The 10999-nt window shown below is 33.7% G+C and overlaps 1 protein-coding gene across 7 annotated transcripts in view; it reads right to left on the bottom strand.

Moving 5' to 3' along the window:
* NEK1 (NIMA related kinase 1) overlaps positions 1 to 10999 on the bottom strand; it is a 215972-nt gene that overhangs the window by 71441 nt on the left and 133532 nt on the right. For all 7 annotated transcript variants that reach the window (XM_042983644.1, XM_042983645.1, XM_042983649.1 and 4 more), the window contains 3 exons: positions 6562 to 6693; positions 4597 to 4662; positions 4289 to 4517 (listed from right to left, as the gene is read on the bottom strand). In XM_042983644.1, coding sequence (XP_042839578.1) covers positions 4289 to 4517; positions 4597 to 4662; positions 6562 to 6693 — 427 coding nt within the window. The remainder of the gene's footprint in view (positions 1 to 4288; positions 4518 to 4596; positions 4663 to 6561; positions 6694 to 10999) is intronic.

Genomic DNA, 10999 nt, shown 5'->3' with positions numbered 1-10999 from the left:
AGAACAAAAGCCAAGAATATTTATAGGAATATAAAAATATACAGCCACCCATCTAGGTAAAATTCATGCTTTAGCTACCAAACGAAAAATGACCAAGCCATGCACAGAAGCAAAAGAATTCAACCTTCAATAAAGAAAAAATTTCAACCAATTAATATCAACCTAAAAATTATAGATGACCTAATTAGTAGAGAGGATGTTTATAATTTTCATAAATAAATTCTGTATGTTCATTAAGCTACAGAGACAAATGATGAAAACTAGAGAAAAAGAAAACATTAACAAGCTCCATATGAACTTCTAGAAAAGACAAAAAAACGCTAGAAAAAATAATGGCCAAAATTATCCAAATTTGATGAAAACCACTCACAAATCCAAGAAGCTCAACAAAACCCAAGCAAAAGAAACATGAAGAAAATGACATCAAGGCACATAATTATCAAATTTACTAAAACCAAGGCTTAGGGAAAAAAGCTAAAAACATCAAGGAGAAAAAAGACATATTACATACAGAGGAATAACAAGGATGATAGAAGATTCTCATCACAAGAAATGCAAACTGGAAGACATTGGAGCAATATCATGAAGTACTAAAAGAAAAAAATATCAAGGTAGAATTCTATCCCCCCAAAAAAATCTTTGCAAAAGAAAGGCAAAATAAACGCTTTTACAGACATACAAGAGCTGAAAGAACTCATCATCACCAGCAGGACTACACAACAAGAAAGGTTAAAGTCCTTCAGGCAGAAGAAAAATGGTAACACATGGAAATCTCATTTATACAAATATTATGAAGACTGTTGGAAACAGTAACTACATGGGTAGATACAAAAGACTGTTTCTATTATTATTTAAAATTCCTTCAAGGATAAATGACCATAATGTATTGTGGGTTTATCACATAAGGTAAACAAACAAACAAAAACACAGCATAAAGACTAGGAGGAAACAAATCTAAGTATACTGTTGGAAGGTTCTTACGCTATATGAGAAATGTAATCAATCTCTGGAAGATAGACTGTAACTTAAAGATGTGTGCTATAATGTCTAAAGCAAACACTAAAATAACAGTAAACTGAACAATAACAGAGATAAAATGAAATCATAAAAATACTCAATCCAAAAGAAAAACAAAAGGGCAAAGGAAACAAAGAATGGATAAGACAAACAAAAAACAAATGGCAAAATGTCATTTTTAGATCCAACCATCTTAACATCCACATTGAGTATAAATGGTCTAAACAACCGAGTTAAAGATTTTAAGAATGGATTTAAAAAGCAAACCTAACAACATGCTGGCTGCAAGAAACCTACTTTAGATATATAGACACAAAAAGACTAAAAGGGGAAGGGGGGACTGGATAAAGATATACCAGCTAATATTGAGTAAAAAAAAGTAAAAGTGACTTTGTTAATAACAAAGTAAATTTAAAAAAAAGAATTTTCTAAAAACTGAACTATTGATAATCACAATGCAGATTAATCTCAAAAAGCATTATGCTGAATTTAACAAGCTAAACACAAAAGAATACAAACCGTTACAGTGTTTAAATGAAACTCTAGAATAGAGAAAGTTAGGGGTCCCTGAGTGGCTCAGTTGGTTGAGTGTCTGATTTTGGTTTGGTCATGAACTCACATTTTATGGGTTCAAGCGCTGCATCAGGCTCTGTGCTGACAGCTCAGAGCCTGGAGCCTGCTTCAGATTCTGTGTCTCCCTCTGTCTCTGCCCCTCCCCTGCTAACACTCTGTCTCTTTATAAATAAATATAATATAATATAATATAATATAATATAATATAATATAATATATATATTTTTTTAGAATAAAGAAAATTAATCTAAGAAAAAATTCAGAAAAATTCTCCTCTGGGACTTCTGCTAGAAGCAGAAACTGACCAGGAAGAGGTATGAAACTTTTTGTTTGGGAAGATGGTGATGTTCTAGAGGTTTGGGTTACATAGATATAGGCTTGTGTTAAAACTCAGCAAATGTTCATTTAAAATATTTGCATTTCACTGTATGTAAATTTGACATTAAAAAGAAACAAACTTCTAAAAAAATATTGAACTCTGCTTAATGATATGTATGTTATGAAGTACTTGGGACAAAGTGTACCAATATCTGCAATGAACTTTAAATTGCATCAAAAAATAGGGGTGCCTGGGTGGCTCAGTCAGTTAAGCATCCGATTCCTTCTGGCTCAGGTCGTGATCTCATGGTTGTGAGATTGAGCCCTACAGCGGGTTCCACATGGAGCCTGCTTAAGATTCTCTATCACTGCTGATGGCAATGCAAACTGGTATAGTCACTCTGGAAAACAATATGGAATTTCCTCAAAAAATTACAAATAGAACTGCCCTACAACCCAGCAATAGCACTACTACTTTATCCAAAGGATACAAAAATGCTGATTTGAAGGGGCACATGCCCCCCAATGTTTATAGCAGCACTATCAACAAGAGCCAAATTATGGAAAGAGCCCAAATGTCCATCGACTGATGAACAGGTAAAGAAGATATAGTATGTATGTATGTATGTATGTATGTATGTATGTATGTGTCTACACACACACACCACTCACCCACACACATGCACATATGAAGGAGCTCAGAGGGATAAACAATAAACTGTATCTGTGGTTACCTGGTAACAGGGATGGAAATGGAGTATATGTTGAGGTGAAGAATAATTTTATACACTGTTTATACTATGTAAAAACTTACCACATGAAATACTTTGCCTACTCAAGTTAAACATGATTTTTGAACTCATGAGACAAAGTATTATTTATGTTACAGTATTCTCAATCTCATGCTATTTTCCATATAAAAGTGCTTTTAATAAGGTAATAAGGTATCTCATATGTCCTCATATATTTTTCTGAGATAGGGCTATCTGATCATTCAAGATTACCCAATTGTTGTATGGTCTGCATACGACCTTTTTTCCTACTTTTTAAGAAAACATGGCAGAGATTTCTTTTATCTTGTATAAGACTTGCTTGCATTCCTCTACCTTTGCCTCTATCCCAACCTGTCATACTGGTGATAGTTTATTGCCTCAGAAGTGCTCTAAATTATTTACAGCCTCATCACCTGAGAGATCTCACAACATCAGTTGTGTTTAACATCATATATATGCAATTAATGACTACTCTTCATTCATAAAGTCTGTGCTACATGATAGGAAACATAAAATATGCAATACAAGTCAGGCAAATGTATTTTAAAAGTTTATATTACAAAAAGGAACATAGGTAAAATATATTAAACAAATGAAGAAAATAATTACAGCATGTAATTAGTTCCTTAAAAATAATAATATTCTATGATTTAGAAAATAATCTTAGAAGAGGTCTACTTTTAATAGAGTGCTGAAAATTGAACAAAGGGTTTCAAGAAAAATGGGATAGAGAGAGTGGACAATAATCCAGTACATCAAATGCTACAGGTACATAAAATAAGGATAGCTAACTACCAACATGAGCATCTTTGGAAACACTTAGAAGGGTTTTGATGCATGCAGTAGAGAGGGAAAGTTCAGGGAGAATGGAAAGAAAGGAACTGGAGTTGTAAAAAGGTAATGCTTTGAAGAGCTCTGCTATAAAGAGGACTTCAGAAATGGGGTGAAAGTTGAACAACAGGGACAGAAAAAAAAAAAGAAAAAGAAAAAGAAAGAGGCAGCCACGCAAAGAACTTAGAAGAGAGACAAGGGGAAGAGGATTGTGAAAAAGAGTTTGGCGTGTTTTAAGAAGTGAAAAGAAGTGAGTATAGGTAGAAAAAAATGGACAGAGTGAGGATACAGAGGGAACCACAGGAGAGCCTTGTAAATTATGAAAAGGGCTTCAGATTTTTATTCTAAGTGCAACAAAATCAATTAGATTTAAAAATTTTGCCCTTCTAATTAGCATAATTTTCAGGTCTCTAAGGTTACCGTGATTCTATATCCCAAGTAATAACACTTTACATCTTTCTTCTCCTTTACAGCTCCATAAATGCAGGTTTATTAATTGATAAACCTGTGCTGAGCTGTCAGCACAGAGCCTGATGTGGGGCTCAAACCCAGAAGCCATGAGATCATGACCTGAGCTGAAGTGAAACGCTCAACCAACTAAGCCACCCTAGCGCCCCCAAATCCTTGCTATTCGTAAGGTTGAATAGTTTTCTCCATTTTTCACATACAAAGAAATTTTCCAGCCTCTCTCAATCCCTCTAAGTGTTTGTTCTTTCAGAGTATTCAAGTTTACATGTGTGCTAAACCAAAACAGATTATTAAGATTTTATACATACTTTCAGTTGCAGAGAAGGATGTGTCCAATGTTAACTCATCCAGGGGAATCACAAGTTGCCCTCCCGCCTCCCATTTCTTGCGATCAGATGAAACCGATTTTTCCTTTTCGGGCTCTTTGGCATCTTCACTAACGACCACTTCACATGTATCAGAGTGACATTGCTTTCCTTTTTCATCTTCTTGAGCTTTAAGATTTTGATTTAATCTACGGAGTATTTCTCGCTTACTCTGAAACAGTTAAAATGTTATACTTTAATATGTATACAATTAAGTAAAATGACTAAGAAAGTTTGAAAATTGTACCTACTGAAATAGCATTGTTAGTCTTCTGCATGTCTTCTGAGGTTTCCTGGATATCAGTTAAACTACTGTCCTATAAACACAGACAGTTACAGAGTAAGAAATAATGTTATTTAAAATGCCTACCTTAAAAACTTTCATATTTTTGTTACTTTTTGTTTTTTATTAAATTGTTCCTTGTGAATTGTTTATTCCTGTAAAATGTTAACACAGATTCCTTCATTATACTTAATAGCAGAAGGGACAATTCTCAATTATTTGTCTTATTTTTAGATTACTGATCACATATCTAACTAAATCATCTTCCTTTTTGGCATCTGATTTTTGGTAATTTTATGTCAATGGTAGAAATAAAAAGAAAATTAACTGATGTACTCTCTTAATTGGAGCTAGGGAGTTTAGTGGATAGAGTAACTCAGGATAGGCTGTATTATTTTGAAATTGTCTTCATGTTTCATGTACATATATTCCTGCTCAGCCATACTACTAAACATAATTGAGAATTGGTTTCTCTCAGTAAACAAAGAGAGTAACAGTAATGAGTTCTGAGTCCTTTATACCAACAGTAATATAAATTCTGTCTTTGATTAGTATAATCATAGTGATCTAGACCAACTCGAATTTTTAAACACTCGCAAAGACGAAATTAGTAGTTATGAATGCTACGAGAGCAAAAATAATCTGAAAAATGCGGAGTAAGAAACAGCAGTTTTCAAAGTTTTAAGTAGCAATATTTACTAAGACAACACATAAAGAAAAACCATTTCATTACATAGATTACCTCAAATTTTGAAAGATTTGAGGAAAATACAAAAGAGTATAGTGGTCAGTTTTAAAGTAATACATGTAAATGAGACAAAGAGCATTTTACCCCATAAAGTAGTCAGGAATTAGCAGTTGCTATAACCAGAGAGATGAACAGCTACTTGAGATGTGAGACTGGGTACCAGGAAGGAAACCACACAGTGGTATCTAAAGTTGAAGTGAACAACGCAGCACACGCAAAGTCGTTATCAGAAAGCAAGAGACTAAACCTACTTAAAGAACAGTAATTTCTTACACGAAGTTCTTGAGAGTTACCAAGAAACTTGTATTTTCCTACTCAGTCTTATTTTCAAGATAAACACAAAGGCTATAAAAAAAAATGGTGTATCAGTAACATTAGTGTTGTCTGCAAAAACGTAATGAAATTCAGCCAGAAATTAAAAGGCAGAGACATTAATTAATGAGATAGGAGAGAATCAGGTTAATGTGTTACATGATTCAGTAGACTTCTCCCTTCTCTGTGTTGAATTCTGGGCTGAAATCCCATACCATGAGCCTATTTCCTTTACTCCAGAACAGAGTTTTCACATTTTAGATGAATACCTGACACATACTTCCAAGTTTAAGCTTTTTATTTGCCCATATTTCTTTGTTTCATTATCCATTTGGCATGACAGAGATTTATAAGTAGAAAGGAAAAGAAATAATTGATGGAGTAAGTGTAATTATAATGAATCTTCCAACATTTGTTATGCTAAAAATTTCCAAATAAATGTAAACATGCCTTGGATTTTATTCTTAGAGTTAATTTAAGTACCAAAGAGACATTATTTTTTAAAAAAATGAACCTTTCTTAAAAAAAATGAAACTGTTAATTGTGAGAGTGTTTGTTAATGTTTGTTCCATCACAAATGTTTGTTGCACTATTTTCTGTACATTTTTATATATAATTTATTTGTTCAATATTCTTTTAAAGTAAAAATGAGAGACAATCACTTAAATCTATTTTTATGTATTAAGTGATCCTAGATATAAACCTATCAGCAATGAGGCTCCAATACTCAGAGTAAACTATACGCAAAAATCTTAACAAGTAATTCTTTTTAGAAAAAATTTAATGAAACACTAGGAATTAATGTAATTTCATTAAATTTAATCCTTCTAATAACTTTTTGCTTTGAGGAGTTCTAAACTTTAGGGAACTTACCATACCCACTTCTTTCAAAGCTGAAGTCACAGAAATAACAGATTTCATCTGTTGCTTTGATGGAGAGCCACCTGCTTCAGGGTGTCCCAGTGGCGGAGACATATCAGAACTCTTTACTCCTTTAGCCACCAACTATAATAAAAAATTTAAATATATTTGCAACTTTATATTTGTATGAAGAATAAAATGGTATTTATCAAATCACTGTTTATCTACTCTATCCAAAGTTACAGTTTTTTCATTTCTCAATTTTTATTGTGTAAGACAATGTGCTAGGTCTGAGGAAAGATCAGAAAAGACAGAAACATCTCTGGCCTGAGATGTAAACATAATCAAGTCTCATGTAGTACTAAATAACTCCTTTCCATTGCATTAACAATGTTTAATAATTTTTTTTTAAAAACCTGATTTCTAAAAGATTATGACATCAGTCCCTCCACTTTAATTTTAATTCATTACAACATCTGATGGGAAGAAAAAATATTTTACTTATTAATCTTAAACTTGAAAAAGAAATGCTTGCGTAATCTCTAAAAGTTTGAACATCAATCACCCAACATAAGAGCCCTCATTATAAAAATGTCAACAGAATGAAAGAATGGGGGAATGGAAGAAATGAAGGTACAGGTAATAAGATTTAATGTCATTAAAAATATCACAAGTTATATTCAAACATGTGTCTTTTCTTATCTTGCTGTTTAGACTTTAAACAATATGAAATAAGACATGTTAAACCATTGAACCATTCATCAATATAAGGAAATGGCATTTACAGGTATGCTCATGGTAACATGGCAGCAAGTCTGTTCTCTACTTTGTTCTCCTTCAAACCAGTAAACAAATATTTCTGGTGAGTATACGTTTCAAATGCAACACTTACTGAGCACTTGGAAATATAAGGTAGCAATTCAATTATATTATCTAGTCTTCTGAACTCTCATTTAACATAATACCTATGTTATTCAAAAGAAGATGGAAACAGCCATCACAATAGTGAAGAACAAAGTTCAAGGAATGATAATACGTAATTTCTTCAAGTCTTACTATAAAACCACAGTAATTAAGACAGTGTAATACTGGTGAAAGAATAGACAAACAAATCAATGGAATAAAACATAACTCAGACGCAAACGAATAGAGCCAAATGAACTTTAACAAAGGAGCAAAGGCAACTCAATGGACAGGAGTTGCCAGGAGAAAGGACAAATGATACTACAACATCTGGACAACCCAGATGTTCCCCCCGCCCCCAGAAAAAGGATCTAAACAAACATCGACGATACACCCTTCACAAAAATTCACTCATTACAGACCCAAACATAAAATGCAAAGTTATAAAACTCCTGGAAGGTAACATAGGAGAAAATCCATATGATTTGGGGTTTGACAAGACTTTTTAGATACAACACCAAAGGCAAAGCCGGGAAAGACAGAATTGATAAGCTGGACACTTCACTAAAATTTAAACCTTTTGCTCCATGAAAGACACTGTCAAGAGAATAAGATAAACCACAGACTTAGATAAAGCATGTGCAAAAGACATGAAGACTTAAATCACTGTTAATTAAAATATACAAAGAGCTCTTAAAACTCAACAATAAAAAAAAAAAAACCCACCCAATTAAAAAAATGTACTAAAGATCTGAACAGACACCTCACCAAAGAACATATACAGATGGCAAACAGGCAAATGAAAAAAATGCTCCACGTCCTAGGTCATTTGGGATTTGCAAATCAAAATTTTTTTAAATCTTTTAATTTATTTTTGAGAGACAGAGTGTGAGCAGGGGAGGAGCAGAGACAGAGGGAGACACAGAATCGGAAGCAGGCTCCAGGCCCTGAGCTGTCAGCATAGAGCCCGACGTGGGGCCCAAACTCACGAACCATGAGATAATGACCTGAGCCGAAGTCAGATGCTCAACCGACTGAACCACCCAGGCACCCCTGGGAATTGCAAATTAAAACAATAATGTGATACCACTACACATCTACAACATTGGTTAAAATCCAAACCACTGACCACACCAAAGGCTGCTGAGGAGGTGGATCAACAGTTCTCATTCATTTCTGATGGGAATTCAAAATGGTACAATGGTTTGGAAAACACTTTGGCAATTTCCAACAAAACTAAACATACTCTTACCATGTGACCCAATAATCACAATCCTTGGTATTTACCTAAAGGGGTTTAAGACAGATGTCCACACAAAAACCTGTATACAGATGTTTACAGCAGTTTTATTCATAATTGCCAAAACTTGAAAGCAACCAAGATGTCCTTTAGTAAGTAGATTTTTTTTAAAAAAGCAAAAAACTAGTACATAATGGATTATTATTTAGTGCTAAAAAGAAATGAGCTATCAAGCCATGCAAAGTCACAGAGGAAACTTAAATGCATATTATTAAATGAAAGAAGTCAATCTGAAAGGCTACATACTGTATGATTCCAACCATATGACATTCTGGAAAAGGCAAGACCATGGAGACAATACAAAGATGCATGGTCACCAGAGGTTCGCAGGGGAGTGGTAGGAGGAATGAATAGGCAGAGCACAGAGAACTTTTAGGGCAGTGAAAATACTCTGTATGATACTGTAATGATGGTTATATGTCATTATACATTTGTCCAAACCCACAGAATGTACGCTACCAAGAGGGAACTGTAATATAAACCACAGACCTTGGGTGATGATACATAAATGCAGGTTTATCAACTGTAACAATGTACAACTCTGGAGGAGGATGTTGATTAATGGGAGAGGCTATACATGTGAGAGGACAGGGGATACACTGGAAATATGTATCTTCCTATCAATTTTCCTGTGAACCTAAAACTACTCTAAAAAAATTAAGTCTTTATTTAAAAAGGGCAGAAACATTGCTCTAATCCATAGTTCAGCACCATTGAAAAGTATACTGATATTTAAGATGTTATAAATAATTTTAAATATCTAAAGCTAACACAGCTGGGTATTATCTGGGTGTCATCTTGAAAGATGACAGAAATATTTTGAAACTTTACCATGGTCTTCCTTCCATATGGTATATGCAAAAAAGGTAACAAATTCTGAGGAAATAGAAACAAGTTCCAATTGGTTCTGAAACACTAGCAGCATTTTAGAGAAGTATATTATTTCTCTAGATGATTATTTTGAAGGAAACACATTAATCTGGATGTACAAATTCTATCATATTTATTTAAATCAGTAATTACTTCTCTAATCACGTATCATATTTATCCACTGTATAATCTTGTGAATGTTTAAATTCACTTAAAGAAATGATTTCTGTTATTTTAATAAATAAACTTGATGTGATTTTTGTGAGAAAACAAATATATAATATTTTATAAAATTTAATCAACATATTCAAAAATGTATTAAGTGTCAGGGTGCCTTGGTGGCCCAGTCCGTTAAGCATCCGACTCTTGATTTTAGCTCAGGTCATGATCTCACAGTTCAGTGGATTGAGCCCTGCACTGTGGGACTCTGCACTGACAGCATGGAGCCTACTTGGGATTCTCTCCCCCACTCTCTCTCTGCCCCTCTCTCACGTGCATGTGCATGTGCACACTCTCTCTCTCAAAATAAACAAAACAAAAAAATAATTTTAAAAAAGATGTATTAAGTGCCAAGCACAGTGCCAGATAACGGCTATCCAAACTGAAAGACACATGGTAACTATGTGAAGTGATTTGTTAACTAACCTTATTGTAGTAATCATTTCATAGTATATACCTATGTCAAATCATCACATTGTATATTGCATACTTAACACAATGTCACACAACTATACCTCAGAAAGTTGGGAAAAAAACCCAGTATGTTGTAGACCAGAACTAGCTGCAATAATTTTCAAACAAAAGACAAAAACAAAACAAAATTGATCATTTCTCTCAAAGGATTATAAACTATAAAAGAAAGGGAAACACATAAATCTATCAGTATGTTACAGAGAAATAAAATAAGAGAGATGTGCGCTAAATGGTCTGGGAGAAAAACAAACAAAATAAAACCAGAGAAGGAACTAACTAACTCCTGGGAGGGGAGAAGGTGAGAGTGACCTTCGTAGAGTAGCCAGTTTGAACAGCTATTCATTGTTTAAGAAGGTCATAAAATACAGTTCAAGTAGGACAGTTCTACACTCAAATCCCCAAATCTCACTGACTAGGGACCTGTGATTTTTCATTGTTTCTAATCCTCTCTCAACTTCAAACTTTTTCTCACTAAAATGGGAATGGTGTGTACTCATTGTCTCCTTACTGCAGGGATTAAATGTGATAATTTATGTAAAGTGCACAGTTGTGTGCCTAATAAATGGTAGTAACTATAGTTCAGCAAACATTTATTTAGTTTCTACTAAGTAACGTTATTTGGCTTAAACACTGAAACTATGATTTTAGACCCTAACAAAATGAAGAAACTGGCTTTGCCCAGAG

The sequence above is a fragment of the Panthera tigris genome, chromosome B1 (genome assembly GCF_018350195.1).
Source record: "Panthera tigris isolate Pti1 chromosome B1, P.tigris_Pti1_mat1.1, whole genome shotgun sequence".
Taxonomy (NCBI): domain Eukaryota; kingdom Metazoa; phylum Chordata; class Mammalia; order Carnivora; family Felidae; genus Panthera; species Panthera tigris.
The sequence above is the reverse complement of the archived record's forward strand: the minus strand, read 5'-3'. Positions and strand labels throughout refer to the sequence as shown.